At 39.8% G+C, this 26,365-nt stretch overlaps 1 protein-coding gene across 1 annotated transcript in view; it reads right to left on the bottom strand.

Annotated features, from left to right (window-relative positions):
* LOC140246163 (dynein axonemal heavy chain 3-like) overlaps positions 1-26,365 on the bottom strand; it is a 124,135-nt gene that overhangs the window by 69,963 nt on the left and 27,807 nt on the right. Inside the window, exons 7-30 of the mRNA XM_072325603.1 lie at positions 25,995-26,136; positions 22,037-22,272; positions 18,696-18,891; positions 17,819-18,022; positions 15,987-16,240; positions 14,974-15,178; positions 12,929-13,132; positions 12,171-12,301; positions 11,133-11,328; positions 10,245-10,439; positions 9,816-10,004; positions 9,205-9,333; positions 8,505-8,705; positions 7,811-7,950; positions 7,134-7,292; positions 6,183-6,411; positions 5,535-5,687; positions 5,011-5,152; positions 4,367-4,565; positions 3,288-3,396; positions 2,471-2,590; positions 1,699-1,869; positions 1,127-1,264; positions 299-442 (exon numbers count right to left, since the gene is read on the bottom strand). Of these exons, the coding sequence (XP_072181704.1) occupies positions 299-442; positions 1,127-1,264; positions 1,699-1,869; positions 2,471-2,590; positions 3,288-3,396; positions 4,367-4,565; positions 5,011-5,152; positions 5,535-5,687; positions 6,183-6,411; positions 7,134-7,292; positions 7,811-7,950; positions 8,505-8,705; positions 9,205-9,333; positions 9,816-10,004; positions 10,245-10,439; positions 11,133-11,328; positions 12,171-12,301; positions 12,929-13,132; positions 14,974-15,178; positions 15,987-16,240; positions 17,819-18,022; positions 18,696-18,891; positions 22,037-22,272; positions 25,995-26,136 (4,186 nt within the window). The remainder of the gene's footprint in view (positions 1-298; positions 443-1,126; positions 1,265-1,698; positions 1,870-2,470; positions 2,591-3,287; positions 3,397-4,366; positions 4,566-5,010; positions 5,153-5,534; positions 5,688-6,182; positions 6,412-7,133; positions 7,293-7,810; positions 7,951-8,504; positions 8,706-9,204; positions 9,334-9,815; positions 10,005-10,244; positions 10,440-11,132; positions 11,329-12,170; positions 12,302-12,928; positions 13,133-14,973; positions 15,179-15,986; positions 16,241-17,818; positions 18,023-18,695; positions 18,892-22,036; positions 22,273-25,994; positions 26,137-26,365) is intronic.

Here is a 26,365-nt window from a genome sequence, read left to right as displayed (position 1 = left end):
TGTTTGTAGTTAACTATCAAAGACCTTCTTTGCTTTTGAAACCTAAAATCTCCTTAAATCAGGGCACCAGCCCTTCACTATCACAAAATAGAAGTTGAGTTCGATGACTTACTTTTGAGTATTTCAAAACAGTTATGTACAAAGCTCACATGAAAATAACATAAATTCGGTTTCAAGGAATAGTGTCTTTAGGCTGTAAGTGAGTAAAACAATATCAATCCTTGCAATCAATTTAAAGAATAAGTGAGGTGGAATTTTAGCCAGACCCATGCATTCATGGTTGTGTATGCTTGCTTACCTTTGGCAGGTTGACATCCTTGATGGATCGTAGAACGAGAATATCCTCAGCCTGGTCTGGAAACTTCAGCTTCAAGTTTCCCGCAGCAGTGAGGACCGACTTGACCGCTCTCATGCCATAGTCGTAGTGATGCTGGGATGACAGCTATGGATAGATAACAGGAAGAATTACATTTACTTAGTGGAATACACTCTTCCCATACTCTGCTCTTTGTACTGAAGCTCTAAATGTTTGCTGTTTCAACCACTTTCTTTGTGATAAAAGCACTAAACAATACTGCAATGTAATGAATTCACTCACAGTGATGACATTTTTTTCAATGTACATTGTACCAAGAGAAAGAAAGATCCTGTAATTTCACATCTAAGCTAGATCCATGGGCTCACTGACAATGCACTCTAATTGGCATTTCCTAGCATAAGAAACTCTTGCCACTGACTGTCCCCATGCATGCCCAATAAAGAATTCTATGGAAATTCTAGCAAGGGTAAAAACCTTGCCAACATTTATCTAAAAAACAACAAAAAAAAAAAAGAGAACAAATGATAACATATTAATCAGACGATGATAAAACCTCATAGAAGGGATAAGCTGTACACATCCAGTTCTTTATCAGATAATCAAGTAACCGTTTGAAGATGATTTGATTTTGCTGCGACACACTTTCTCCATTGACACCATCCAACATACACTCTAGAAGTAGTCCATAACATATCAGAAAGAAATGGCTCACAATTACAGTAATAATTCAATTATGAGAAAGGATGGTCTGTACAAGCGGTGCTGACTGAAAAGTTCTGCATCATAAAGAAAAGAAAAGTTGTTTACCTGTTCTGAGCAGAGTTTGTATGTAGCTACAATCTTTGTGGAGAGGGACCGCGCGTTCACGAACCCCATGGAGTACAGACTGATTTCAGCGATGAGGGCGTAATCCGGAACCATCATGGCCACTGTGCGAAACAAGACCTGAGGAAGGGAGGGGGGATACCGAAAATTTCCCTTAACAGAATAGAAATACACCTAAGTCATCTGGAAATTGACAAACATGTACCAGTTTCTTTCTCTTAATGAAATCTAAGGAGATATATTGTTCCCACCTATGATTATCATCATTCAAATATGGATTTCTTTACGACAATATCCAACTTATTTGGTGGAAAGAGTATATCAATCATATAACCTAACACAAGCTGAGCACACAGTAAACTGGGCAGATAACATTCTTTGAGTGTAGACTACATGCTGATATATTTCTAGTTCTGTCATGTTTGTGGTAAGACTGCGCCTTCATGAACAATGTAAGCAAGTGTCTCACTAAGGCTACCAACAAAGAGCATTTTATTCACATCAAAATCTACAATGCTGGGTCTCATTCATCAAGACATCCCCCACCCAGGTACCTTGAGGTTGTCAGGGAGCTCCGCCCTGCCGGCATAACCAGGATTCATGGTGATGAACATGGTGCAGGAGGGGTCCAGCGAGATTTCCGTCCCCTCAAAGACAAACGTCTTCAGCTGCTCGGCCACGGCTCGCTGGATGCTCTGGATCTGCTGGGCCACCACAGATAGCACCTGGTTTCCATGGAAACACAAATGGACTTGAATCATCATTTGTCTGCTGTGGCCACTTACGATGCAATGAATACTTGTCAGTGAACAACCACAGGAATGACAGCTTTAAGTCCCCCCCCCCCCCCCCCCGAACAAGGCAGTGAGGATAAAGTGCGTTGCCTAGAAGTACAACTGCCAGAATACCACTAAATTAAAGGTAATCTTCATAATGATTTCCTTCACTCATATGCTGCAATGTAAACCAAATAAGTTACATCAACATTGATCTGTGCTCTGGTACCCAAGGTATATTCCTTTCCATCTGTGATTGGCTTATCTTCTGGGTAATTTTAAATCACACATCTCTGAATTCTGCCAACTTATGATATAAGGCAAAACAGGTTTACCACTTTGCACAGTTAATACAACACTGGTATGAACATACATTGTGTATCAGGTGCCTTCTTTGACTTTCCCTGAATGGGAAGGTTATAATCTAATTGAACAATGTAAATTTATGCAATATATAGAGTACAAGCAAGAACCATGATGTCTTTGTCTGCGACATTTGAATACTGATGAGATTGCCCATGAGATCAATGGCTATGGTAGTCATGATTACCTCAAGCTCAATTCTGTTGAACTCGTCGAAGCAGGCCCAGGCCCCAGACTGGGCCAGACCCTTGAAGAATTTGCCCATGGCCTTGTAGTCCAAACCATCGGAACAGTTGAAGACCACGCACTGGATATGAGAACAAACAAAGAGACAAGATGAATCCAGTGCCACCTTAATACAATGTACATGGCTATTCCGTGGCAGCCACGTGGTTCCTTTATGCACACAAGACCAAACAGGGGACACAGGAGCACATAAAATCAAATCTAAGCTGTGCTTTTGTACTACATGACTCTACTTTATGGACATAAGTGATAAATTCATACAAGACCACACACTGAGCACAGAAAGACAGATAAAACTCAGGTGTGATTATTGTTACTGGATTACATTTTACTTTTGTGCCAAAGTAGTCCTTTCAAACACGGACCTCACAAAGGATGCAGGAATACCATGGTAATCAAGTAAACTAGAAAGGACAGGGGTAAGAATCACAATTTCTCAACTCAATTACTCAAATTCAGTGTTACAGCCCTGAAGCAATGGTATATAGAGTCTCTACTAACATTGTCTTGCATAATGATAAACCACATCACATAAAATTTGTAAAATAATCAATTAAAACATTACCTGTAAATCAAGACTTATATTTCAGTTAAATTTTGTGTTACTGTCCTTTTATTAGCCTCACTATAATTGACAACTTCCTGCTCTGGTTTGCATTTATGTGCATTAATAGTGACCAATGGTCTGACTTGAAGCTTTAATCTCAAGTCCAGCTCCTGTGACCAAGTGGCATGAAGTGCCCTGTTCAGATACCCACCTGTTTTGCTACGGCCTTGGCCAGGTCCTTACAGGTCTCGGTCTTCCCTGTACCGGCGGGTCCCTCCGGGGCACCCCCAAGGTTGAGAAGCAGAGCCCCCATGAGGGTCCTGGGGAGGAGCAAATACGGCAGAGAGTGACCCACAGAGTGAGGATTGAGGAAAACACTTGAGAAGGTATACAGAGGAGTACAGTTACAATCTAGTGATATACAAATCATTACTCATACACAGTGACAGTAAAGCCACAAAGGAGAAGCTAATACAGACAGTCACAACTCATGCACGTAAAAGATCCCATTTCATTTATTCATCCCAAAGAGCAGGGTGTTTAACCAGGTGAAGTGGTCCCGCCTTACATCCAACTGGACCCCAAAGAAGACCAACTATTGCAGCTGAATATGGGCTATCCAGCCATCTTCTCAGGTGGAAATGAAACAAACAAATTCACACATTCATACAGGTAATATTCTAGGGTGAAGATGAGCTATAAAGAAGAGTGTAGAAAGGGGTAGAGGGGAGTATATAACCATAATGTCTTGAAAACATGACACAACATTTCCACATATACTACGCTCTATCATCAATCATATATCCAGAAATATGCTGTTGGATAGGAAGAACAAATACAGTGGCCCCCACTTGAATGAGAGGGGTTGGGATATGAGTTTTTCTCCCAGTTACGTGGGGCTCCAGTAGCAGATACAGGAAAACCTCATTTTAATGAGCTGCCTGGGACCACTGAAGTTTCCTCGTTATAGCTCTTGTTATATCAGGGATAAAACCAAAAGAATATAAAAGGAATGGGACCTGCAAATTTAGCTCATAATATCAGGTACATACATATATATCTCACTCTATCCAACCTCATTATAACACGGTTCCATTGCAGTAAAAAGAGCACTTTCTGGCTCCAATTAAGCATGAATATAACAATTAAAAAGCTTGATGCATTGAATTTTGTTGTGCCATTTCTATTAAAGTGGTTCCCGCTTATCCAGTGTGCACTGTACATTAGAATAACGGATCTACAATACGTTGACATACTGGCCTCATTTTCAATCCTGATCTTAATTCTCACCTGTAACACCTGTCGGTGAGGGGCGTGATGACAAGCCGCCCCGTGTTGCCGAGATACTCGTAGCCGTAGGGCACCGTGGTGGTGATCATTCTCACCATGGAGCTTCCCTCCTCAAAGTAGTATCGCAGCTGGCTGATCCACTGGAAGTTGAGGGGGTCGCTGATGTTCTCATTGAAGAGGCTCGACACCACATCTCTCGCTGAAGGGATGGAGAAGAGGTAAGAGAGAGGGAGCATGGTCAACTTACAGCAGGAATTTTTCAAAAGTCCTAAGCTCATAATGCATCTATTGTGTCTCCATACTGCACAAGGAAGTATGAAAATGGGGCATTCCTTTGCAAACTAGAGTGATCGAGTACCACTTTCATGCTATTTCCAGCGAACAAAGGTTTCTAAAGTTTTTCCATTCAAACAAAATATCAAAGCTGATGGCAAATATTGAAAATACTCTTTATATATTCACAGTTTCAGACATCAACTGCTTGATTTTGCTACAATATCATTTGCCATCTTCTTGACATCACACGTAGTAATTTACACTTGTAACACGGGAGACTTGTATAGTGACCTGCCTTGCAATATGAAATAACTCTGGTGCAGCATATTGATGCTCTAAAAATGAATACTGGATATCAAGCCACTCACCATGAACATCAACGACTGTCAAAGCCCCAAGGGTGATGCGAGCCATCTTGGTTAACTTTCCTCGGACCAGCTCTACAATCTCATCGATCTGACGGTTGCATGTCTGAAGGTACTTCTTCAGTCCGTCTTTCTCCAAAATTGCCTGAAAATATTAGAAATTTCTAGTCAGTACAATATTCTTAATCTTTCACGTACATGCCATGCACAAATAAATTTGTCATTGAATAATCATACTAATCTTTTACACTATCCCAGCTTGGGTTTCTTGACTTGTACAAAGAATACTTCAATCCATGTTCCTCTTCTTTGTCTTTGATTATCAACATGAATTCAAGTCCTGATACCAACATCTTTGGTGGCCAAAGATTGTGACTTCATAACTCTATTCTGAAACCCTGTTACCACAGTAACTTTCCATCACTATCACAAAAACTCTGCTAAAATGGAACCTCCAGACTTCTCATCATCCACATAAAGTTTGTCTCCATGGCAACAATACATCGTAACCATACAGCTCTTGTTACCTTGGTAACTTCAGCCGTCCAGTAGATGGAGCTGGCAGCGATGACTATCTGGCCTGGCCAGTTCAGCACCCAGGCCTTGCGGGGTGTCTTGGGGTAGGCCACCACTGCCTTGGCGTTCACCTGCCTCAAACTCTTCTTCATCAGGTCTTCCACCTAGACACAAAGCGATATTTTTTTTTTAAGACTATGATAAGAATATGATTCCGCAGTAAACTCCTCAATTCAGGGAGACTGCTGGATCTTACGTTACACAGACATAAATGAAACACAGCACATGGCATCACAGAAAGTTCATTATCTTACAGTAAACTAGTGGGCTAAGCTCTCTGAATATAGCTTACTTCAAAGCTATCTTGTTCCCCACTTCAACATTAAAAGACAACATAAAGAGACTGCAAAGTCATGTGCATCTAGCGATTATACATTTCCTGCAGTATTGGGGTCACTGGAGATGACTATTGAGAATAGGGTGTGGTATCTCTGCTCTACAGTTTCTTAATGATAGCATCACTATAAACCAGTTGTAGGGTATTCTGACACTGTGTCAATACATCTCAGATTCAAGATAGAGATACTCTGACACCAGAAAGGTGAGTTTGACACTGTGTTAATACATCACGATGTTGATATGTGCACTTGGAAACAAACCTGTATGAGCCACATCTCCACCAGCCCGTGGGCGTCAGCTGGAATGATGCGGGAGCAGAGGTCGACCTTCTCGTTCTCCGCAGACTCCATGGCGACAATCTCCTTCTCCGGAGTGAAGGTCAGCTGAGCGATACCCTCAAAGCACTTCTTGAGATGGGGCTGGACTCGAAGAGGGTCCTTGGTCTCTGACAGGATCTCAAGCAACTCATCATTGGACAGGAAGAAGAATCTATGCAACAACAACAAAAATACCAATATAGGTATTTTGATATTTGTACAATAAAGAGAAGTTAGACCAATGTAGAGGATTGTGACAGAGAATGAAAACCCAAGGATTTCTGCCGCTTGATGTTGGTGATGATTTGAATCCTAAAGCTCTTTCAATGCTTTTCAACAGCATCAAATCATTAATTACTATACACAGACTCATCCACTCTGCCCATCTGAGTTTTCTCAACAGAACAGCCCAATTGTTTTGCTTGCACTATTTTCTGACCTTCGGTGTCAAGTAGAATACAGCAAAAAGTGATCATCTGATCACCAGAAATCATTTTAAGAACTTGTGACAGTGACAGACATTTAAAAAAAAAATTATACAGCACAATCTGTTCTAACTTCAAGAAGATAAAAACAAGCTCACACACTTGATTCCATGCAAACAGATACACACACATTAATTCCATCTTAACTAATTAAGGACGGTCTGATTTTGCTACAACACACATTTCCCACAGACACTTGTCTGAGTATACTCGGTACTCGTCCTCAATGGAGTAATAATACTCTGCTAAAATTAACATAATTTTTAAAGGATATTGTTGTATTTGGATCAAAGTTTCACTATCATGCTTGACTTTCCTCGTATAATAAGAGTCCATTTACATGTAGATTTGACTTTCCCCTTTAAAGAACAACCAGACAGACATGAAAGATTGGTGGATTGAGACAGACCTTGGGAAGAAGAGTCTCTTCTTCTCCAGGTAGTCATTGAGACCCTTCTGGATGGTGTCCAGGAGGCCTTCAGAATGCTGTAGGTTCTCTAACATGTCCTTCTGTGATGTCACCACCAGAGCCTTGGTGTTCTTCACTGATGTCGCCATGATCTTTTTCCTGTTGGGGTGGAAAAAACAGTACGAAAAATTTATCACTTATAGAATACCATGAAAGGGCAGATCAAGAACACAAGCAATTTGTAAAAAAAAGTCAGATGAAAACTCAGGAAGATATAAACATTTCATTGTCACTAAATCACCAATTACGGCATCTTTTTTATCCACTGCGGCCACACAACCATGCAGTATGCAGACATATGATTTTTTGTTCAAATTATTCTAAGGCATTGACTTCCTGTTGTAACTTGGAAAATGCACAAAAACTTACTTTCTGTGGTTCATTTGGGGGAAAAGTTTCTTTCAAGATTCTGTGAAAATTGTGATATTTGATGTGGATTAAAGCATAAATGTTTAGATAGACTGGTATATATTTGTTGGAGTAGATGGATTGACTGGATGGAATGACCCTTGGAGGTGTTAGGAACAATTACATCCAAAGTCCCTTTATCTCTCTATACTTCATCAGTGGTCACATTATCATTCATGATTAACTTTACGGACGATGTATTAACTTACCAGTGCCCATCGACAGTTGTGAACATAGCGCCCTCTACGGGAATCTGCCGCCTGATGTCCTCCGAGCCAAAGATGGGTTCAAGGTACAGCCATGCTGCCTGAACTTTCAGCCAGGAGTCCAGGATGTTCTTAATCCGATGCTGGGATTCAAGGAAAGCAGGCACAAAATGATGGCATTAGTCATCGTGAGTAGAGCTAATCTGTGTAATCAGTGTCCCACTAATGTGATTACTGGCACAAGGCACATACTCTGCATCTATGTTTAATCATATAAAGAAGGACAGTGAAAAAAAAAAGGAAAAAGAGCTGTGCTAGAACGACCTACCATCAAGTGGTTGGTAACAGCAACAGCTGGTACACCTAAAGCTGTGATACACCATTATTCAATTCAGCCCATTGTGATAAAAAGCTGCAACCTTTGATAGTCAGCTGGCATGAACACATTTACTGGTACTTAAATCTAGTCTAATAATCAAGCACAAAACCTATGCATAAAATCAACAGAAAAGAAATGGCATAAGCATGATCATGACATGTAGGAAAGAATTTACAGATACAAGACGCAAATAAACACAAGAACATTTCCATCCATGAGTGTTGCTCACTGTAGGAAGAGACTAAAAACTATTAAGACCCCTGACCGATGTTTCACCCCTTCAGCCCTTTCACAAATTCCTGTAATGGCTGCACTCACCAGTCTCGTCTCCCATTCTTTGAGCTCGGCTTCAAAGGGGGCGATGAATGGAGAGCCCCTCATCGTCGCTGTCTTCACCACGTGGTCTTCCAAGAGGACCTGGACATCGTCCGGTGAGGCCAAAATGGCCAGACCAGTGTCCTTGTACCCGGTGAAGGTGAAGTGAACAGACTGCCAGTCACTCTTCATCTTGGTCAGTGCCTGCAAAAGTGACCATAGAGGGCAGCAGCTGTTAGACCATTGATGACTTATCCAACTCCTATCTCCTCCTACCTAACTCCTATCTTTTCTATCTTTCCTCTCTTTTCATTTCTTCTCTATAGTGATAACAAGTATCAACAACAACAATGACTTAAGTAAACACAATATCAATAATGATTGTAAGAAGGTGAACAAAAGGAAAAAGAATAACATAATTATCATATGGATTGTTGTTGTTGTTGGTGGTGGTGGTGTTTTGTTTTTGTTGTCTTGTTTGTATGTTTGTTTTTTGTTCAACTAAAAATATCCCTCTCGACCAAGAAGTTAAGGGGAAATCCCATACCCTCCACTTCATGTTTAAGTTGACTGCAATGCAAAAGACATGTTTAGTGTGCTAGAAGATTTCACTGAAATTAATAAAAGATTAGAATTTTATGGAATGAATAAATGAACAAAATATGCATCTCATTGTGTGTAAAACCAGCTGCACAAATCTCACCTTCTCCATGGCATACTCTTTGCTGGCCTGGGAGCTGATCTCACTGAGGTCCTCTAGGTACTTCTCTAGCCCCATCTGTAGCATCTCCACCAGGGGCGTGTCCTCCTGGGGGGTCATGTTGAACCCCACCTGATGGCAATAGCAGAGCAAATGAAAGCATGTTTACGGTGGGTTATTCAAAGTCTGTCTGCCAATTGGTCTTGTAAGCATGCTGAACTACACACTCTCTGTTACTGTTGTGAAAGATTTTTAGTAGGATTCTTTCCCAGCTTTGTAGTACAAGCCTTCTATTAAAAACATGTTCGTACAATGTTTGATCCTTGCTTGACAGTGGCATTATCCCAGAATAATTCCATGTGATAATATTTAGCAAAAGCAATATCCGGCACAGCAAAAAACAAAAACAAAAACAAACAAACAAAAACAAAGACACCAACTAAAACTAAATGAGACATAATAATAATAATACATTTATATAGCGCATTTTCCATAAACATACATGTTCAAATGCTTCCCACCAATCAAATTGCTAAGATTCTAAATCCAATCTGACACCAGAGTGGTCGTCAATGGCACACTTTCTGAGAGATTCTTGCATGTTTCATCCTTACCTTCTCACTCATCATATCCCAGTGTCGCCGCTTGATACCAGGGTTACAGAGGGCATTGATCAGGGGCATGTTGATCTTAAACTTCTCCAGTTTGGCCTTGATGGTGGTTGCTGCCCTCATGGGGCCCATCATGTCTGGGTGAGCAAACGTCTTCGTCAGCTTGTAGCTAGTCCGCCACAGGTTCTGAACCTATAGACAACGTAAATGAACATGAACGAACGTAATAAGTTTGTGCACAGTTAAAAGAAGAGGTATATGAAAGAAGAAAATCCTCATAGTTGTATATTTATTATTTTGTAAAATAATGCTTCAAGTATGTAAACACAAAAATAATGTTCTTCACGACAAATTTCGAGTGTTGTGAATGTCTACCAATCCTTCCCATGAGAGGATTTGGAAGTCACTGTGATGCAATGTATTATTACTCACCTCTTCTTCCACCACCTCGGCGTTGACTTCCAGCAGTGGTCCGTTCATCCACCTGTCGTACATGTCGTGAAACTTGACGGCGGCGCTCCAGAGCTTGTCGTAGGGCTCCTTCTTCTCCTTGATGACCTCCAGCTCTGGGTAGGGGCTGATGTGACCTACATCCAGCAGCTTCTGCTCACGGTTCACTTCGGCTTTCTAAGGGTGCAGGAGTTGAGAAAATAAGACTTGAAACAAGACTACACATGAGTTAGGGTACAGAAGGAGATGAGAAGGTAGGACTTGAAACAAGGCTGCATATGAATGAAAAAACTCATGTACACTCATGAAAATGCCTAAATATTCATAACTGAATGATATGCACTTTAACAACATAACAACTTCCTAGGTCATGTGACCATCTAATTTCTTAGAAGAGCTGAGGTGAGATTACAAGTCTTCCAACATCAAACAGTATATCCCTTTTGTTGCTCTCAAACATTTTAGGCTACAGCAAGAGGATATCCTTGTAACATATCATGACCTACATTTCAAGAACAGTTTACTCCCCAATCCTCGATATTCAATGCTATTTTGCTCAAATTCCACAGGAATCCTTGGTCTACCAAATGATATGCCATGAAAACAAGTAATTTTACAACACATGTGATAATCCAACAGACATAGATATTAGAAGAGTTAAACAGGGAGATACCATTTTTGTGTAACTTTTTAGATTATTATTAGTTTATCACTTCCAGACATCACAGATGTCACTGGGAGTGAAATAATGAAACATCATCACTTCTAGATGAGGCTGTTCATTGCTAAGATTTTGCATGGAACTTAATTCCTTCTGGCTTTCAACTGTTGATATCTTGACATCACTCGGTTCGCTTTGTGAGGACTCACTTCAGCATAGAAGTCGTCCAGCTTGAGTTGGATGTCGATGAGCTTGTTGAGGTAGTCCTGGGCCTCCGACATGCGGTCCTTGGTGCGGAATGTCTTGACCTGGTCCATGACCTCCTTGATGCGGGCGGCAAACTTCTTCTGCCAGTCCCTCAGCTTGGACACGGCCATGTCATGTTCCTTCTGCAGCTTCATCTCACTGCAGGGTGGGGCAAAATTGAAGACAGGGAGACATATCAACCCAATGAGAGAGCAAAAGAAGGAGATATGACATTCAAAGGGAGAGCAGATTGATCAAAGCACAAAACCTAGATTGATCAGAACTATGGCTACATGACAGTACAACAACATGAAAAGTACAATTATGAGAGCAGAATTAGATGGTGTGGAAAATCATCATTGAAAAAAAAAAAAAAAAAAAAATTGAAGTTCACCGACAGATTTGGAACACAACCATCAACACTAATTGAACAACAACTTGGACTGATTTACAAAAAGCAGCAATGCAAGACGACAACAGACTAAATCTTCTGGCTAAAATACCATCTCAAGAAATTATTTTAATGTTCCATGAAATCAGTGAAAAGAAGAAGAAAAGATATCTAAACAATTTACATCAATATCCAACATACCATAGGCCATTGACTCGTCTGATTTTGATCAAGTATATATATATATATATATTTTTTTTTTTTTTTTTTTTTATAAACTGCATAACTTCGAATGTTTTGATTAAGCAAAAAAAAATAATCTTGTTGTTGGGCTACATTGTCCTTCCACTGTGCCCCAATAGACACGTCACAAATCAGTTCCACAGCATTTGCTCCTGCGACTACTGCTCCTATGAAATATCTGCACACTAAACCAAACATAAATTCTATCCACAAAATTAACCCTAACCCTTATCCTAATCCTCATGTCAAACTAAACCTAAAACCCTATCACAACCCTAATGCTAAGTCCTTGGAGAAAATAAGACTGAGCAACTGCCACAGGAGTAAATGTTGTGTCATCCCCTGAATCATCCCCTAGTGACCACACCTATTCCTGATGATTGGCATGATTCTGTCCGGCCAGGTGAACGTCTGGTCATTAAGCATGATGTCATCCTTGACGAGGTAGGCATAGTCCATCAGGAACATCAAGTTACCCGCCGCCACCTCCAGCTTTTTCTGCATGGACAGACCAACAATGAAAGTGACTATCAGCTCGGCAATGACAATCTCTCAAAAATCTACTAATGAAGATTGTGTCTTATAGGTGTATTGTGACATCACAATGACTAACATGAATATAATAGATGTTGTATACGACTTAATCATTGTACACATGGACCATACGACATCTCGTGATGGCATGAACATGGAATCAGACATAAGTAATTACTCCTGTCCGGAGTGTCATTATTTATCTCTTTTTCACACAAGCCCACGCATTACAAAATATAACAGAAATGCTGTACAATTCCATTTGAGAAGAGGAGGGACATTAAATCTATACTTTGTAAATGCATCATTGGGAAATGCAGTGTGTAATGGGATTATGTCCCTTTCTCTTCATTGGTCTGCTAGGTAGTACCATTATTTCAAACCATGGTTTAGTCCACAAATATGATCAATATTATTTATTCAGCATTTCAGGCAACGTTTTGTCATAGAAAGTCACAAGTCAATTTCAATCCAGCATAACAAAGAAACAAAATGAAATATAAAAACGGTATTATTACAGGTAAACATCATTTCACAGTTCGGATCAGGACAATATTCAATCACATTGCATTACATTTGTATTGTGCTCACCTTGAGTTGCAACAGTTCCCCTGTTGTCAGCCTATCCACATATTCCTGCAACTTGACCAGCTGGTGGGTGGTCTCCGAGTGGGTTGTGATCTTGCGGACGATGCCGTCGTACTGACCACAGATTGCACGGTTGAAGACACGACTCGTGTTGGTGATCTTTGTGATCATGATGTCGGCTAAATCTCTTGACCTCAGAATCAGCCACTGAAGGGGATAAAAAAAAACAGAGAGAATGTAGGTTATGCAAGTACCATGGAAACAAAAGTATACAAGGACATAACGTCAGCTGAGAACAAGAAGGGCACTATCGTATTCTTAGATTTGAGTGTAAATAAACACAAAACCATCACCTTTCATGAAATAAAGAGTTTATCTAATCAAAAATGGGCATATTTATTAGCATTATTCCGAATAAAGATTACAAAAAGTGTCCTTGTGGTTTTAATTTGTAACATTTTTTTTTTTTTACTGAAAATGAAAATAATTTCAAATTGACACAATAATGTAGAGGAGATTGAGCTCTAAAACATGAAAGCAATAACTCAATACTCCCCCCCCCCCCCAAAAAAAAAAAAAAAAAAATGTGATTAAGCCTTTCTGATTCTCGGCCAATGATATATGAATCACCAAGATGGAACAAAGCATGACTTGAGTATCATAATCAATGTCTGATAAAGTACTATGCAATACACATTGCACAACAAGACAATAAACTGGTTGAGAAAGAGAGGTCTGCAGTAACACCGTGTGTGTATGTAGTCCTTGAAAGGACTGCTGTTTGGCAAAAGAAGACCCTCAAAAGATGGAGGAATGCAACATAGGGAAAGTGTAAGGAAGGCAAAAAGTGACATTCTCCTTTTTCACAGGTCTTCTTTTGCCAAACAACAGTCCTTTCAAGGACTACATTGTATATACACACAATGATACCACAAAACCTCTCTTCCTCATTTACATCACCACGCAAACTTTAAAACAACACACAAACTGGTTTTCAAAAAGTTCAGAAAGTAGTCCATTTACTGAATTACTTGAATAATGCAACGACAAAAGGATTTACTAATAATCCATACAATTTGTCAAGGTTAAAGCTAGGGTATATCATTTTTTCCAATATCATTACAGGTTGAACACCAGGAAAATCTGACAAAGAAATTAAGAGCCTTAAAGGGTGTGTACAGTTCTGGTCGAGGTGAGGATTTAGCTTTTAACGCTTTGCGAGATATTCAGAAACCACTCTATGAGATGTCACGGAGCATGCAGTTCTAAGAGGTATCAAAAGTTTATTCGATGAAAATCGGTTTTGAAATGGCTGAGATATCCAAAAACAAGGTGAAACAAAGAGATCCTAATAAAGTTGTGGCATGTCGCCTTTTATTATTAGCACTTTTTGGGATATCTCAGCCATTTGAAAACCAATTTTCATCAAATAAACGTTGAATCCTTCTTAAAATTACATGCTCTTTCATATTTCATAAGAGGCTTTTTCATTATCTCACTTAGGAATGTTCAAAACATCAATCCCCACCTCAACCAGTACTGTACAGTCCCTTTAATCAATGCATGGTATGCGTGCACAGTAATATTCTCACAAAAAAAACAAGCATTTTCCTATTCTACCCAAGTTTCACCTCTTCTAGATCCTTAAAGCCTTTTTAGTGTCCTGACTTCTGTGACCGCCAAAATTTTGTGATCTCAAACTTAGCAGTACAGTGCAACGTCTGAACAGGAATCTATTCAGGGAAGTGTTTGATCACATAACAGGCTAAGCATAATTTTAAACCATTTTAAAGTATATGTATCTATATGTACTATTATTGGATAGGGAAAAATATAACCTTTCCCATCATACCTTACTTGTTGCATAATAAGGAATATTTTTGACTCTGTGATATCCCCTATTTTCCTGCTATTTTCTCTCTTTTTCTAGGAGGTTTAATTGCAAATATCTCAAACTGCCAAGAATGGAGTTAAGTCGTTTTGCAATGAAACTCTTTGTATATCCCCCAACCCATGACCTGTGCTGCGTCAAGGGATCCCGCACTCACGCTGTTGATGTCATTGCAGTCCAGCTGGAACAGGTGCATGGGAACGGTGAGGGGGAGGAGCGCCACCTCAGCTGCCATCGTCTTCAGCTTCTCAATCTCCCTGATGTAGTCCCTCAAGTGCTGCTCCTTGTTGACAAACTTCTCCACCTGTGCGTCCGAGGAGGCCTTGAGGAGGTAGGCGTAGGGGGCATACACCGTCTTGTACCTAGGATGGAGGAGCGAACAGAATAAGATGTGAATATATGCTACACACAGTACACACAGTGTTGGAGTCAAATGGATTTTACATTACCCTTCTCATAAGCTGGTTTAGGGTTCAAGCCCAGCATGTGTCCGAGAGCGAAACGCTCACATCAATAATGCTTATCTGTACCCAACTGCATGAATGGGTGTCCGGAGGGGCACTGAATATTAATGCAATTAGATTTAGCAGGAGTGGGCTGGAAAAGTGACAGCTCGGTTGAAAAGTCACCAAAGATGTGAATGGAGGACATTATTAGAGCAGGTGCGATTTAAATGACAATAGTAATAAGAAGCTGTACAGGATTTTGAACACTGCGACTATGGTGGAAATGCACTATAAAAGAGCACTACCTTTGAATACTCAATGAGATACCACCCTATGGCATTTTTGATAACATGTTTTCTCATTTTCCCTAACTAATAACGATTATTTTCACCAATTCTTCTAAACTCTATTAATTCTTGATCAACCATGATTTACTAGCATTTGTTTGGTTTCTTTTCCCAATGTCCACCCATGAGGATCACATAAACTTCAACCACATGTGAGGTGTCACTCATAGCATTTTTCTGCCAACATCACAACAGTTAAATATTGTGTTCTCTTTCATAACCATGTCCAAACGTATAACATAAAGCAATAGCACACTAAAAAACCCACATCTCCCTTAACCCTCTGCAAGCTACAGTAATTTCTTGTCCATAGGTATTTGTGTGAAATTTGATCACATTTGACTCATTGACACAGAAAGGGTTAAAGACACCAGTACCTGACAGGGCCATGATAGTTGCAGTAGATGATGTCCCTCAGCTTCACCTTTGCCATCTCCACCACCTCCTCCTCCTCCCTCACCGTGGCGATGTGGGTCACGCCCAGGGCCTCCACCCGGTGGAAGAGCTGGTTCTCCACCCGCACCAACTCCTTGGCCCCGTCGACCATCACTTGAACGCACTGGAAGATGATGTCCACCACCCCGTCCACATCGGGGGTGAACTTGCAGGACACTCTCTCCATGTTGGGGCCCTGGAAAAGTGATCAACACAATGCACCTTGCATATTAACATGGATGTACAAACAATGCCCATTAAATAAGGCATTAGTAAGATTTATCCCCCAGATTGTAACTTTGAAATGGTCTGAAACACACTCAGCCTCACCTCACATGTTTGGGACTATTCGAAAGTTACCGAGGGTGGAATATTTTACTAAATGCCCAACAAAAAATGTGCATTGTTAATTTCATAAAAAGATGTACTGATTCAAAATCCATGGCAACCCTTTTCCCAAGATTCCCAGGCCAGAACCAGCTCCAAACTAACTGAATCCTCTGTCTGCAAGAGACAAGATGAACACATGGAAAATCTAGAGGGAGAGCAAAAGATATTAGAGATCGCATCAAGCTATATTACAGTGGAGGCAAGAGACCAAGGAATTGAGTTGTGATCTGTCAGCAAGAACAGCAGCAAGATAAAGTGATTGAGGTGACCAGGAAGTCAGACAGGATCATCGGCATGAAACTGGTGACTCCCCAGCAGACATAAAACATCATGTCCGCTTACGCACTCCAGCAGGGCTGGAGTGCGGAAGAAAAGGACAGGTTCTAGGCCCAGCTATACAGTATCAGATGGCATACCTGCTTCAGAAATGCTCACAGTTCAAATACCTTGGTACGACCATTCACCAAGATGGAGGCTGTCGCAAGGAGGTTGAACTCAGGAACTCTAAAGGCATGGTACAAATGACACAAGCTGAGTAGAGTGCTCTATGATATGAATATGCCAACCAATCTCTAGGTACTCCATTACAAAACAGCAATAAAGACCAGCACTGCCATGCTGTAATGAGACTCGGCCTGCCACAAGAGCATTAACCGACAAGATGAGTGCCTCTAAGATGTGTATGCTAAGATATTGCATGGAAACAAGTCTAAAAGAACACAGGGGGAATGTAGGCGCAACAAATGAAGCGAAAGTCATGCCCATCAAAGATCTCATGAGAAAGAGTCGGCTAGAATGGTATGGTCATGTATACCGCCAAGGGAGGGAGAAGACATTAGAAGAGTATTTGAAATGAAAGTAAAAGGAAGCAAGGAATGTGGAAAGACCAAAAAAGAGGTGGTCTGACACTACGAACTCTCGACTTACTCTGGCTTTACAAGGGAGCTGTAAATGATAGAAGCAGATGGCACAGTCTGATTTCAACTGACTGTAAACATGGCAAGTGGTATCCAGGAATGTTGGGGTTTTTTTGTGCGAGTGTGTGGGTTTTTTTTTTTTCTTTAAGACTCACATCCAGAATGAAACAGTGTATTATATTCTTAATTAATCTTCACTTGAGATGTAATTTGTACAGTCTCAAAGTGTTTGCAATTACATTTTACTGTCAATGATGGCATAAGCCTAACACTCGATCCTCTAATAAATTATGCATGTGCTAATCTGTCTGTCATAACACTTGTGTCAGTGTGTGTGATTCTGTGTGAAACCTAAAAGGGAATGTGTGTTGGTAATCTTCATGCGATACATTACATTCGTGTTGAAAAATATGATAGTCACATACGATGTAGACAACAAAAATCAAAATCATCTTGGTCCTGGTTACCATGGAGATGGTGATGGGCTGGGGCATGACCGGCAGGCTGAGTTCGGTCTCGCCGTAGTCGCAGTCGTAGTAGTTACCAGCCTCGTACATCTCAAACCAGCTGACCAGGTCGTGGATGGACTTCTCCACACAGCTGCGGAGGCAGAGGGACATCAGCGTTGCCACGGAGTTGAAGAAGTGCTCCATCTGAGTCATCCTTCCATCCTGTCGGAGCAGAGAGTCAACAAAAGAGGGCGACATTTCAATACAGACATCATGACTGGCACTCAATGGACATACATGAGTACATAGTGGACGAAAGGCAACCAGCACATTGAAAATATGATTTGCAAAATATTGAGGGACATGTATACAAGAAATAAGGAACATGTCTTTTGTGACCCAAGCATTTACATTCATCATAAAGATTAACTCCATCCATCAATATTCAAATTATGTAAATCATTAATAGAACAACCTCATACAAAGAAAAAGTAAACATGGTAAACACATATCAATGTGTCTAAAATGATACACTTGTCCAACTTCACCTTCAAAAAGAATATCTAGTTAGGATTTGCTTATAGGAAACTAAACTTCAGAGGTCATGACATTGTTGCTTTGTCTACCTTTACACATGTACATCAGTGATTATGTTTTGAGAAAACAAGAGAAGATTTAAAATTTAAAACTGTCTTACCATTTATCAACTGTTCCAAAAGAAATTTTTTTTAATTGTTTGTTCGCTTTGATTCTTTTTACCCTAATCAGCTTCAACATAAAACTGGGTTTCTCTTAGAAATTCCCCACTTTGCCTACATTTCTAGTTCAGATGTCATACTTGAGAAAGCGTTATGTTGGTCTTGAATGTCTGTCATCTTAATCCTCTCACACCCACCTGATTATGTGGCATCCACACTTCAATGTGATCCCTCTCGTTGTCAATGAGGGCGACACACTCCTCCAACCACTCATTGACCAACACTGCCCTGGTCTGCGACGTCACCCGCTTGACCTCATCAAGGAATGCTTGGGGAGTCAGAGGGACGACGTCCACCATGTGTGCTCGGTCAAGCATCCTCAGGTGGGAGTACCTTGGAGTAACAAGAAATATCAAGTTGTAAAGTAATGTCCGGCAAGAACTAAAAAGTTTCGGGAGATGTAGCCCTCCCTTGTTTGCACCAATCTACATCAATTCAATTTCATCTTTACTTAATATTCAGCACATGACTCAGGCTGCATTACACTAAATAGTCAAAGTCCATGATACTAGTATATCTGCTTATTCAATTACCAGCATTCTTCAATTCCAGTTGCCAACAAAACAGAGGTAAATTTTCTATATGCTAATGCTACATTGTTTGTATGAATAGAATCTGACATGAAAACCTCCATGGAAACTTGGTAATGAAACAATTTTTAGTGAAACACTGTTCAATTTATGTAATAAACTGTTCTTTAAGTTATTTCACTAGAGAACTAAAATCAGGATATCAAACGTTTTATGTGACAGTAAGAATGATGTGATTTTCTTGTGCTGTACATGATGAGCAAGTAGACCAAATCACAACAAATGATATTCAATGACGTCCAATACATTCTGGATTTCAGTCAATGAGCAAAAATTCAACAAAATTACAAAACCAGATGAGGCCTATCATAATCATTAAAAGCTGCTAGTATGGAGACTGGAATATGTGACTTATCATTACAATACCTACAAACATTCACCTATGAAGAGTGACAGCAGTGTTACATATATCATCAACTTTGTGCCTAACATCATGTTCCCATCTGAAATATCAATGGCACATGTAATATTCACTCTGTGTTGTAACTGTGTGTAATGGTGCCATTTGTTGTTGTTGTTGTTGTGTTTTATTTATCTATTTATTCATGTACAGCGTCATTATGAAATAAAAGGCAACACTCTGCATTATTAGCTTTCCTTTTGTGGTTAACCAAGACTGTAGCAGGACTTTAGAACATCGAGAGATTCTTTGCAATGATCTCCTTAGCATCCCATTGTGGAATGAGTTAGGATACAGATAGGGCCCAAAACGATCTAAGTCTAAAAATAGCTCTGCACATGCACACATGACACAAATGCAGAATACAAGTTTTCTCATTCCTCAATGTAAAACATAAGCGCAGGCGCATTTGCAAAGCAGTTGATACTACACCAAGGATATTCTTAAGACTCTCCATCTTGGGGAAAGGTCATAGAGGATTATTTTGGAGAGCCAGGTAAGTACCTGTGCTAGGCAACACACTCATGGCAACAATGGCACTTAATGATTTCTCTATATATTGTTCACATATTAAACACCCTTCCCCATCCCTTTTTTTTGGGGGGGGGGGGGGAGGGGGGTCACATTTCTATTCAATTTTTTTTTTCATATTCTGGCAAAACTCCACTCAAAAGAATTAGCATTATTTTGACAGTTGGTAAACACTACAAATATTGTAGTTCACGCATGTGGATCATCTGCACATTTCATCCAGTGGCAGCCTTTCATGCATGAATACAATGTTGTCATGTCTCATGCCAGGAGAGAAGAGACATTGTACGCAAGGGAGAAAATCATCAAATACTCAATTAACTTAATAATTTTTTCACCATTTAAAGGGATGGTATAGTATTGGTTGAGGCGAGGATTCAGCTTTTAACTTTTTGCGAGATACTTAGAAACCACTTTATTGAAATGTTAAAAGAGCATGTAGCAATCTAAGAGTTATTCAAAGTTTATTTGATGAAAACTGGTTTTGAAATGGCTGAGCTATCCAAAAACAAAGTAAAACAAAACAATTCTAATAAAAGGGGGGTCCCACCTTTTATTGGGATGGCTTTGTTTTGGATAGTTCAGCCATTTTAAAACCATTTTTCAACAAATAAACTTTTAATTCCTCTTAGAATTAAATGCTCTTTCATATTCCATAAGAGATTTTTCATTATCTACAAAATCATCAGCAAAAAAACGTTAAAAACCTGAAGCCCCATCTCAACCAAAACTGTACCATCCCTGTCAATATTGACTGACTTTTGACATCGGAGAAGTATTGAAATCATGAATGCTAAAAACATGACAGCATGTCATCCATATCATCCCTTTATATATAATGTGTGTATATGTAGGAGGGAGAAATAATGACTTGTGGTAGTAGAGATAAATATGGTTTCCAAGAGACAGAGGATTAAGGCTTGAAACAGTGCAAATAGCAGGGAGCATTCTCAAGAATTAGCCCATTACTGATGTTTGTGGAGACTCTTGTTACACAGCAGCTACCATTAAGGAAAATACTCCATATGAGCAGATGAGGAGGGGACACATGTGTGGTGTCTGGATGTCAAAGTCTATCTATTGACTCAATTGCACCCTGTCATACACTCAGATACTGTGAAACCAGAAATATTTGCGGCATGAAACTTTCATAAATTGGATGGAGCCAACAGATCTTTTTGTCGGCATGAAATTCAAACAACTTGCCACCGGCATTCAATGCAATATGTAGAAAAAACCTTTTCTGTGCATTTTCCTTTTGGGAATCTAGGCTCCTCGTGAAATTAGCAAAAGTTTCATGCATGCAAAAATTTCCGATTTTACAGTATGACTATACAAACATACTTATATTTTATGCATACCCATGTAGCAGCAACTAATAAATGCAAGCAGGATCCCCAGTATGGAAATGTAATTCATATGAGCAGGTAAAATTGCCTAGCTTGTTACTAGGTCCTCCTATGAATAAATACAGATAACTCTGAGTGCATGAGTACACCTGCCTACTAAAACAGACAAGAATAGTTGCCATCATCACCATATAGTTGCATCTCATTAAAGGGATGGTACAGTATTGGTGGAGATGAGAACTGGGCTTTTAACTTTTTGCGAGATACCAGGAAAACACTTATGATATAGTACAGAGCATACCATTTTAAGAGGAATTCAAAGTTTATTTGATGAAAATCGGGTTTGGAATGACTGAAACATCCAAAAACAAAGTGAAACAAAGCGATCGTAATAAAGTGTGGGTCCCACACTTTATCAGAATCGCTCTTTTTTGGATATCTCAGCCATTTCAAAACCAATTTTCATCAAATAAACATTGAATTCCTCGTAGAATTACATGCTCTTTCATATTTCATAAGAGGTTTCTCATTATCTCACAAAAAAATGTTAGAAACCTGAAATTAGGTCTCAACCAAAACTGTACAATCCCTCTAAAGGGTATCCTCACCTCGTCTCCCACCGGTATAGGATGTTGGTCATGATGGAGTGAGTGACAAAGAGCTCGTTCTCCATGAACTCTCGGCTGGCATCCACGGTCTCGCTCCACGGATACCACTCGCGACCGGCGGGGTTGGACAGCTTGACCGGCATGGGGATGCCCAGCCGCTCCTGCTCCACCGCATCCTTGAGGATGTAGTCCATGATGCCCTTCTTGACGCTCTGCATGTATGCACTCCTCGCCTCCTGGAGTGCGGATAATGGAATGGATCAGAGAATATGTGACCGTGCATCACAAAACGAACAAATAGTCGCGCCGCTTGATTTTATGTGAGGACTCAAAAAAGGTGAAATTAGTCAACTGAGTCAATCTTGACTATTTCATATTTTCTGAAAGAGCCATCCTACATTATTCTTTAATTTGGGATCATAACATGAATGCGAAAGTGTATTTTCAGCAGTTTTTCTACAACCTTTTTGGGGGAGAATAGAATGAACATGTATGTCTTAGAGTCCCCTTTTCATTCCTTGAAATCCTTCACACACTCCTCACTTTCAAGTCTAATAACTTTTGAAAGGATAATGCTACTGCTTTGCAAGTTGGCGTTAATCATGGACAGAATGTGTTAATAGAACATGCTTTATTTCAACTTAATCTGATAATCCCTTCATTGTTATTGCTCAGGTGGTTTACATCCTGTGTTTTGTCCCTTTCATTGCACAGCTAGCACGGCATGGTAAAGATTAAATGCTTGAATAGACCCTGTACTTCAGAGCCTCTTTACTCAGTTCACACTTTTCCACAGTGTGTGCTTTCTTTCCAATATTTAGAAAGGTTTGGGGAGTCCATTTGAATTGAGTTATACATCATCTTAAAGCTTAGAGTCTGCTCTTTCAGAATTTGCCCTTAACTAAAAATCCTTGTCTGGCGATTTTTTTTTTGTTTTTGTTTTTGTTTTTTTTTTTTTTGTGGTGCAGGGTCACATATGAGGAGGAAGCTAGGGACAATTTTGTTTTCTTGTTTGCTTGTTTGTTAGTTGGCTAGTAAGTTATCATCTGTGTTTATTTGTTTGTCTCTCTCAAGATTTGTTTGTTTGGATAGTATAAACTTCAGACAAAATTGAAGACTGTAAAATTCATTGTGACAGTAAGTCAAATCAGGTTTTGCATTGTTAATGTTTGGCATCAGTTCCAGTATCTCGTTCTGCGTGCTTACAAGAACTCATGTATTTCATATCTTGGAAAAACACTAACCGTGTAAGCAATATCACATTTCTTGCAGTAATATAGGGTACTTTGCATTATGTTCAAAATGTGCATTATCTATCAAATGATGTTACACAAAAGTATCAATGTGTTATCCATGTCCTAACAAAGTCTATGTGTAGAACTTTGTCATTACTGATTGTGTCATGAATACAATTGATAGCCATAATAAATGGCCAGTCAGGTTTTACTTCTTATTTCTCAAAAAAAATGCAAGATCTTGTGACTGATTACTCTAAATGGGTCAAAGCAAACCAGCAAAGCAAGAGAGATAAACCTACAAACACACAACCTTACAAAATCTGTCAATTACAATGTAACTGCTCCACCCACACTCTCATTTGTCACTGACAAACCAAAAGAAGACATGAAATAAATAGGGGTCTACCCCATACTGATCCATGATCTGATTGCCATGTGTGGGTAGAGATAACAGATACAGATATATCAGACCTGGTGAGCATCTCTCACAACTGAAGTGATAATTCAAAAAACAAAAAGAAGCAACAAAGAACCAACAGAAAAAGTAAAAGCACAATCCTAGATTGTGAGACAGAGTTGGGAGATATTCAGGTGTATTCATAGCTCTGTGATCTTGTGGGTTTTCTTCCTTTTTTGTCCCCACATAGAAGGGAACCCTCCTGAAGCCATACATATGCCCTAATCTCTCAGTTAAAAGGGGAGCACAACTATAAAGGAATTTGAGCCATCACTCCCGGGGATTCCAGATTCTCCCCTGCCATTTCTGGACTGAATGGGGACAGTAATTGACTGAAAGAGTTTGTAACTAAATTTGTTTGAATCCAATCTAAACGGTCTACATACAACCTCTATTGGTAAAGAAGTGTGGGTATGTGTGAGCCATTTTTTGGCAGACTAATTCAAAGTAAACAAACTTAAAGAAAGTGGGAATCATGGTACAACAACTCTTTTGGAATCAAGAAAATAAGTTGAAAATCAATTTGATGTCCTAGAAAAGCTATCTGTGGCTACAATGAATTTTCTCTTTTATGACCAAATCACAGTGAACACAACTGTGGAGCACACGGCACTGTGAATGGATAAATGAGTCATCATAGGCGGTTGCTTTGCATCCTATACTACTATGCCAGTGAAGCTGTCTCTAAGTAAGCAGCAGAAAATGGCACAAACAAGCTCTGGAGCATTTAATTGCTGCATTGTTCATGACAAGGCCATAACATGGACCGTAAGAGGCATCTTGCACTTGTATAAACACATTGAAGCTGTCACTTGCTCTAATTTCTTTCCATTGATTGACCTTTGGGGTCAGCACAAGGAAGTCCCAATACAAAAATGCTTTCATTTGATTTTACACTTACCGACCCTCCCCCCCCCCCCCCCCCCGCCAAAAAATGAATAAATGAATAAATAAATAAATGAATAAAATGAATAAAATGAATGAATACAAATTTGTAAGAGCATTATCACTGGTCCAAATTGGAACACAGAGTACTCACACTGTGAGCAGACTGTGTTATGTCTCATGTTTGACAGATGATAATATCATGGTGATAAAATGACAGAAATGATTAGACTCAAGTAAAAATACTGACTTAAGAAGTAGGAAGACATGACAGTAGATGGAGCGACAGAAGAAGGGTACCAAGATTGGAGTGTGAGCAAGAGCACACATCTCTATACAGCAGCATCAACACTCATGGATGGGGCAGGCTTAGAGAAAAAGGAGGAAAAAGGAGAAGATACAGAAGATGAGAAAAGAGGAAGAAGGAGAAAAAGAAGGAGGAGGAGATCAAGAATGAGCTGAAGAAGCAGATAATAGAGAAGAAAAAGGAGAAAGGAGAAGACTTAGAAGGAGAAAGGGGAAGAAAACAGAAGAGAAATAGAAGAAAACTAAGGAAGCAGTCTGAGAGCACAGAGCCCATTTCCACCCGCACTGATCTTGTTCTTCCACAGAGATCAGTGATTTCCACCCATACGTACTGCATTGTGTGCTGAGAGTCGCCCGATTTCCCAATATAGAAGCCTTTGTTACGTCATAAACCCTCAGCTGCACGGCGCGCCTCGCCCTAGCAGAAACTAGAGCACGCACTTTTAATAGTGTACGCGCATGCAAACCTCAAATACGCGCAGCCTGAACTCCCAAGTTCACTGACCCTACCTGCCAAAATATCAAAAATCCTTCATAAATTCCCCAAAAGTTCTCGGATCACTACCAAAATTTAATCATCTGTTACTTGCGTCATTCTAAACCTTTTCTGCAAGTTTCATCCAAATCAGTTAACTAATTTTTGAGTTATTTTGCACATGGACAAAGTAACTAAATTAACTAACAAACAAACAAACAAACTTTAACGAAAATATAACCTCCTCCCTTGGCAGAGGTAATGAGGAAGAGAGAAAGGGAGGATTGAAAGCCTACGATCACATCCAAATGCATACTTTTTTCAAAAGTTTCAGATTACTTTGAAGTGACATCAAAATGGTGTTTATTTGCTTACTTCGACGACAATTTTTGTTAAGAAAGATGGCAAACTTGCATTTGAATAAGCTGCTTGCAGACAGACCTTCCGACACTAGAGCTGCATGATATAACAATGTCAAATGAAAAGGACAGATGGAAGAATAGCAAGATGTTAAGGGACCATCATACAAACAGGGGCATGAAATGGCACGAGAAGAGGTGACCAGTGTTTGACCATTGAATGAGATGGTCAGCCTACCTCAGTGACCTCCATGATGCACTTTTTGAGATGGTCAGCTTTCAGTCTGCTCGGGATGAAGTTGTAGACTTCTTTCAGCCACTCCTTGCTCAGGGGCGCCACGGCCGCATCTGGTATCGAATGCTCTATAAGGCCGTAGAACCTGCCACCAAAATCAAGACAGAATAGCCATTTTACTTCCCAGTCTGAATTGTTTACAGTACATGGAAAATCAATGCCCAACTTGGAATTTGTCCTTTTCTATTACCATAAAATATTTTTGATTCAGTGAATATCCACAAAAATAAGCAATCAATTCTGTAGATTTTGCATATCTATTCTGTACACATTTATGCCAAAAGCTTGGGTATACTCATTCATTCTGTATTATC

Source organism: Diadema setosum, chromosome 2 (assembly GCF_964275005.1).
Source record: "Diadema setosum chromosome 2, eeDiaSeto1, whole genome shotgun sequence".
NCBI classification, from domain to species: Eukaryota; Metazoa; Echinodermata; class Echinoidea; order Diadematoida; family Diadematidae; genus Diadema; species Diadema setosum.
Note: the sequence above shows the minus strand (reverse complement) of the source record. Positions and strands in the feature narration are given on the sequence as shown.